Source organism: Phlebotomus papatasi, chromosome 2, assembly GCF_024763615.1.
Source record: "Phlebotomus papatasi isolate M1 chromosome 2, Ppap_2.1, whole genome shotgun sequence".
Lineage (NCBI taxonomy): Eukaryota > Metazoa > Arthropoda > Insecta > Diptera > Psychodidae > Phlebotomus > Phlebotomus papatasi.
In genome coordinates, this window is record NC_077223.1 from 44,036,253 (window position 1) to 44,042,956 (window position 6,704).

General features: G+C 34.0%; 1 protein-coding gene across 1 annotated transcript; it reads left to right on the forward strand.

The window, feature by feature from the left end:
- The first annotated feature begins 1,046 nt into the window (after window positions 1–1,046).
- LOC129801216 (testis-expressed protein 9) lies at window positions 1,047–2,151 on the forward strand. The gene has a single exon (XM_055846051.1). It carries the CDS (start codon window positions 1,101–1,103, stop codon window positions 2,010–2,012), a length of 912 nt encoding a protein of 303 aa, XP_055702026.1. The 5' UTR covers window positions 1,047–1,100; the 3' UTR covers window positions 2,013–2,151.
- The last annotated feature ends 4,553 nt before the right edge of the window (window positions 2,152–6,704 follow it).

Consider the following 6,704-nt stretch of genomic DNA (forward strand, 5'->3'; position numbering starts at 1 on the left):
GATTTTGGCTACCACCAATTTTCAGGATTTGCAGACAAAAAGATCGTCTAAAATAGTTCAGATTATTTTGGACTTACCAGGGATTCAAACACCTTTCCAACGAAATCGAACTCCGAGTACTCGAATTCACGAAATTACTATTCGAAAAATCCGTATAATATTTATGTGCATTCTAATTACTACCGATTTAATTGATTGGTAAGACAGTTCCGGAATGAACTGTCTTTTGGAAATTGGTTGCAGGAAATGCGCATTTTAGAATGTTTCGATAGGCTTACACTAAATTCGATATTCGACTCTTCAATATTCAGGTAATAGCTATCAAAAACTGACGAATAATCAATTCAAAATTCTGTACAGGTTTTAAGAAGGCACAATACAATGTTCCATCGAGGAACTAGATCTTCTTGGAAGTGATATGTTTGGACAGCTAACAAGTCCTACTATTATTCTTATATAGTCCCATGCCTCGTACAATCAGGTCAATAAGGTGCACTGAAGTTCATTGGATGCGGTTTGTTTTTGATGACCATAAGGAAATTCGACCCCGGGATACTTGCATTAGAGTGAAAGTACTTCACCACTTGATCTATCGAGTGTGATATATTTTTTTTTAAATTATTCTAAAATTAATTAAAAATTAAATCTTAAAAGGGCTGGGAAAGTGAAGGTTATTGTGATTATGTAAAAATCGACTTATTGACTATAGAGGTCCTCTGGAAATGTCAAGTGTAACTCTAATTATTTGGTCTATAACTCCAATAATGACCAAACAGATGAGTGAATATGTATAAGATGTCAGTCAACCTGTTACAGAATGTAATATTCTATACTTGAGTTGAGTATAGTTTATGATGGTTTATTTTAAAATACCAATGAGGCTTAGTAATGAAAGTCATACTCACAAACCCATAAAAAAGTCGTAAGAGCACCACATTCATCTAACACCAGTGAAATAATAAAAGTGTTAAGTTACCATACCAACGACTTTGGTTGTTTACCAACAATTCCTTTCCAATTTTACTAGCCACGCTGCAATTGCCAATACTAAAATTCAAATTGTTAGGGGAGTATCATTCAGTCAGAGCTGTTTACAAAAGATGAGTGACTTATTTCTGCAGAAGGAGCAGGAACTCCTTAAACTTAATGAAGAGATCAATGTGAAGACAAAAACCGTGCTGCAGAAGACAGAAAAGAATGTGAGTAGAGGAGGAGTTCGAAAAACAGTCAGTAGAAAGAAATCCGAAGATAGAGAGACAAAGAAATCCGCTAAGGAGGTGAATGTCCCTAGCACGAGTGTAACTGAGGAAACTGTTGAGAGTGAGATTTCATCTGCAGAAATTATTGTCCCAAAGAAATCATGTTCTGATGCCATTCCTGAACGCATGGCCAGGAAAAATGTCAGTTCCGAAGGACTAATCAAGTTCCTCAAAGCGAAGGTCTCTATCCTTCAGGACGAAGTGGATACCCATCAAAAAGATAGCCTTAAGAATTCTGAGCAGTTGCAGGCTTTGCAAGAATCACAGAAGAATTTAGAAAGTGTCAGGGATCAATTGACAAATAAACTTAATGCTTTGCATAGTCAGCAGAAAAAGCTGGAGGCGAGGAATGAGGAACTGGAACTAAAACTGAAAAACAGAGATGTTGATCTAACAAAACAAAGTCGAGATTTGGAAGCTGCTAGGAGGGAATCAAAAACTCTGGCCCAGGAGAAAAGTACTCTAGAACGAAAACTCCTCAAGAGTCAGGAAGATCATGAGAGCACAAAGCAGAGTCTCGCCAGTGCTTATGAAAGAGAAAAGGAAATGAGGGAGCGCACTCGAATGGAGAAGGACGCGTATGAGAAACAAGTTCGGCAATTGAGGAAGCAAAGACTCAATTTAATCGGGGCTTATAAGCAACAACTTCTGCTCCTGGACAATCTCAAGAGGCAAATCGTGTGCCTGGAGGAGGCTAAGATGATTGATTTTGCAGAGAAGGAGTTCACCAAGATTCTCGATTGGGGCAAGTGAAGAATGTCCCAACAATGAAGTCACAATGTCTCCGATGAGATCATCTTTTTATTTGTGTCTCCGTGAGTTAAAATTCAAAACCTCGACATCCGTTTACATGCACCTCAATGGCAGAAACTTCGAGGGGTTATTAGCATTAATGCACATTGTGGTGCTTTTGCACTACTTGAATTAGAACTAAAACTTTATTTCGAGGTCAACCTTGTTTAAACTCTATAAACTTAAAAATACATCAAGATTAAAATTGTGAAAACTTATATAATCATCTTTTCTTAGAATTGAATAAAAATAAATTGAATTGTCAATGCGATTTTACATTTGATAAGATATGGCTTTCTAAAAGTAATTTTGGAACCCAACAAACATGTGATTTATCACTAAACTTGCAATGTGAATTCATAATTTCGAGCACTCCTCTAAGATATTATATTTTGACATAATTTTGTCAATTTAAAATTTTGATATCCGTCTTATCTACCCGTTTATTAAAACGGTAAGAAATATCGTTTTATTATTTTATTTTGTGTATACAGTTTTAAGAAAAAAACCTATTAAACTAATTATAGATCTTGAAGATTTTCGATATATTAGGTTTGTTTACCCCTCAACCCTATTTTGTTATTCTCAATAGTTGTGTTAGTTGTTTATGATAGTTTTTGTTCATTTATTTATTCACCACGTCACGTGCATAGAGATCATACTGTAATATGACTTAATACTTTGAAGATTTGACTTTTAATTCACAAAATATCCTTTTGGGTCCTCAATAGAATCCGATAAATTTAATTTTCTTCTACCATATGGCATTCTAGCCAGATGTAAGAATTCTTCAAGATCACAGCATCTTGTGACAACAGCACCTTTAATTTGCTTCTTCATCCAACAATTCTTAGCAAAACATACATATGAAGTTGTGTGTGGGCACTTGAGACGCAGACATTCACGATTGCGAGTTTGGAACAGGTTTTTGTATAACTTTTGTTTTCTTTTGATCACTCGCGAAGAAAAGGCAGAGAATTACCATGGTTTGGGCTCTCAAGTTTGGCGCTTGATGCCGAGATCGAGGTATTTTCGTTCTTTTCTAACCCATGGACATCGTCTTGAATTTCACAGCTCTCTCAGCTCTCAAGGTATTCCTGTCTGCCCACCTTTCGTGACGCGATCGCCACAATAAAGGTGAAACATTTCGAAAATAATCTACTGATACGAAAAATTTCATGAAATATTATACTCCCTCTATCCCGAAATAAGTCGTACATTCTTTCATATAAAGTGTACTATAGCAAACGTACGACTTATTTCGGGACAGAGGGAGTACTTATTAATCGTGATAAGATTAATTCTGGTATAATCGTGTCTACACACTAGAAGCAATTTTCGTCAAAAATTGCCTTTTTTTAAAAATTCTGACGTTTCTGCCTACAAGAATAGGGGAAATTTTCTTTAAAAAGGCATTTTTTAAAGAAATTTAGACTGAAGGTTAAACCGAGTTCTCGGTAATCTCGAAAATCTAAATAACAATCAATTTTATCGAACTTCCAAAATCTACGGCATTGTATAAATGCGCAGTAAAAAGTTAAAATTGAGCAGTAACAAAAAAATTTGAAACAGTGATATTATCGTCAAAATTTTGACAAAGGGAAAATAAAGGGCTTTTCATTCTATCTGCAAGAAATTTAAATGCTAAATTAGACCCATTTTTGAAAGATTTAAGTTTTGTACTGACCATAATTAGATAATTTACTGTTCATTTTTAATTTTTTACTGCCCATTTTGAATTTTTTATTACTCGTTTGTTTTTGCCAGGTCATAATTTTCTAATAAATATCTTGAAATTAGATAGTTTAATTTTTAAGTTTGTTTTTGAGCTTAGAAATTCGTAAACAATACATTTTTGAACTAAAGGTGTCTATACATTATGAGAAAATTTTTTGTCAAGGGTGATCTTCAAGAAGTGTGCATCAAAAAATTTGCCTAGACATTGATATGAATTTTTGACAAAAATGTGTGTTTTATGGCCTCTACACATTGGGAGCAATTTTTGTCAAAAATTGCTTTTTTGAAGGAAATTCCCTGCAGCGTTGTAGGGGGAAACGTCAAATTTCTGTCAAAAACGCAATTTTTGACGAAAATTGCTCCCAATGTGTAGACGCCTTTAATGAAAATTTGTCTAATGCGTATGCAATTTCTTTCAAAAATCATATCCAATTCAAGGCAATATCCATGAAAAATTTTTGAAAGAAATTACTTGCTCCACATTGGCACAAAATTCATCAAAAACATTTTTGATAGAATTCTTGAATGAACTATTATGATTCAAGATTGTTTTTCATGAAAATTTGTTGTTTTTTTCTGGAAAAAGTGAGAAAAACGTTTGATGAAGTTCCTTGGGATAGTATTTAGTGAATTTTTGTGACAAATTTTCTAAAAATGCAAAAGACTGTTTTTTTAGAGATGTTGTTTCTGGTAGAATCCAATCTAGCTTTGAAGGAACATTTCATTCCATTACGAAGCTTTTAGTTACAAATTCACTTCTCCGGGGATTCTGAGATTCTTCTGTTAAAAGTGTGTTTGAGATTATCGCGAAAAAAAAACATTTTTTTCATATCAAACTGTGAATATCACACAATATTTGTAGATGAAAATAAAGTTAAAGCTTTGTTAAAGTCAAAAGAGATGCCAAAGAGTCCATTAATTTTCTCTCTTTCATCACTTTTGTAATCCATGGAGTACGTAGCGTACTGAAGAATACCTCAGGAATACACTGATGCTTTAACTTCAGACAATTTCTGGAGAAAAAAATCAGAGTTGGTGTCCACCAGGAAGGACATCTTCAGGAAAACACTATTCTCTTCCTTCACATTTTTGGGAAATTTTCCACATAAATTCACTAAATACTATCCCAAGAAACATTCACAAACATTTTTCTCGCTTTTTTTCAGCAGAGAAACAACAAATCTGTCAAAAATTTTTGATCAAAAATAAAAAGGAATTTTTCTTCAAAAATATTTCAAAAATAGTAATTTTTCTTTCATGAATTTTTTAAATAATTCTTGATGAAATCAGCTTCAATGTGTAGATACCTTTAAAATATATATACTTTTTATGGTCTCTACATTAGACAAATATATGTCCATATTGAAGAATTTTTCCTACACGAGCGTAAGGAAATTGCTTCAATATGGACATAAATTTTTCTAGTGTGTAGAGGCCATAGTGGCCTTTAGTATACTCGACTAATGGACTAGAGAAATTTATGGCCATATTGAAGCAAATTCATAAATTATTCAAGTATGCCCGCCACCCCAAAAGGGATAAGCAGTTGAAAATTATGATGATGATGATGATGATTACTCTAAGCAAGGTTTAGGATAAAGCTGAGCATGAACAAGTAACCAGAGGGATAATCTATATACTTTTGGAATCCCGATAAAGAAGTTCAAGTATTTTAAATTTTTATGAATGGGTCAGTAGGATGCACGATCTTTTTTCATTTTAAATTGGCTTCTGCAATACAGTAATGAGAATCTTCAAAAAAGGCGTGCTGAGAAGAGTAGAGCTTCAACGAGTAGCTGAACAACTGATAACAGGATGATCTCTATCCTCACAAACGGTAATAAGATTTGGTTAATAATGTTTAAATAGTGTGAGGGAGCTACTAAAGACCTTAATAGTCTCAGGCTGATCCTCGAGTATATTTAGTTAGTCAGTAAAACATGACGGTGAAGAATCTCGTAAAGAGATATATAAAGCAAAAACACATAAAAATCTCTACTTAATCCTAAACTCTCAGTGTAACTATGATAGTTTGAGATGATTTTAACCATCAAATTTTAATGGCTAAATCGAAGATCAGTTTGACTCTATTTGGGGCAATAAACTCCAAACAAATCGCAACTTTAACTTACGGTCAACGTATAGAAGGAAAGACTATGTCAGTAAAGTTTGACACGCAGCTATAGAAAACCAGGGATCTCAGGGCAAATTTAGGATTGGATGACTGCATCACATTCAGGATATTTCCTGGGACTGTCAAAAAAATGAGGGCAGAAACTTCCCAGAAGTGACGGAAGACGGTGGGGTGTGGAATTCAAACAAATAGGGTAAGTGTGCCAAATTCCGGTCAGCTTGCAATTTCGGCCACCTTTTTTGTTCCTTGAATTTCCATGAATTTTTAGTTTTTACATACTCTAGGGATTATACAATGCAAAAGAATAACAAAAAATGTAGCTTCGACAAACGAGATGACGTGAAAAGGTATTGGAAGTATTCCTGAAGGGCAAGGAAGTATGAGAATGAAGGTGGCCGAAATAGGGCACCAAAGCTATGTCTACATTTTTATTAATTTTAAAATATATTAAGAATGATTTTGGAGTAAATAAAGACGCTAAACTGTCTACAAGGTTCTAAGAAACACTCCTTAAGTAAAATGAATTAAAAAAAATCAATTTCTATTAAAGATATTACATTTCAAACTTGAGACTTTGGCGCTTGCATGCAACTATGCCGAAATTTGGCACACTTACCCTAATAAATACACTTTTTTTTCTTCAAATTATTCTTTAGATCTAGAAAGATTTCATGAAACATTCCACCCACAGATGATACCTAATGCTGGTAGTATGTATTAGTTTGTTGATTCCCGCTGTGTACCTGTATGCGCGATCGCGAGTGTCTTTCCAGTTGATCTTT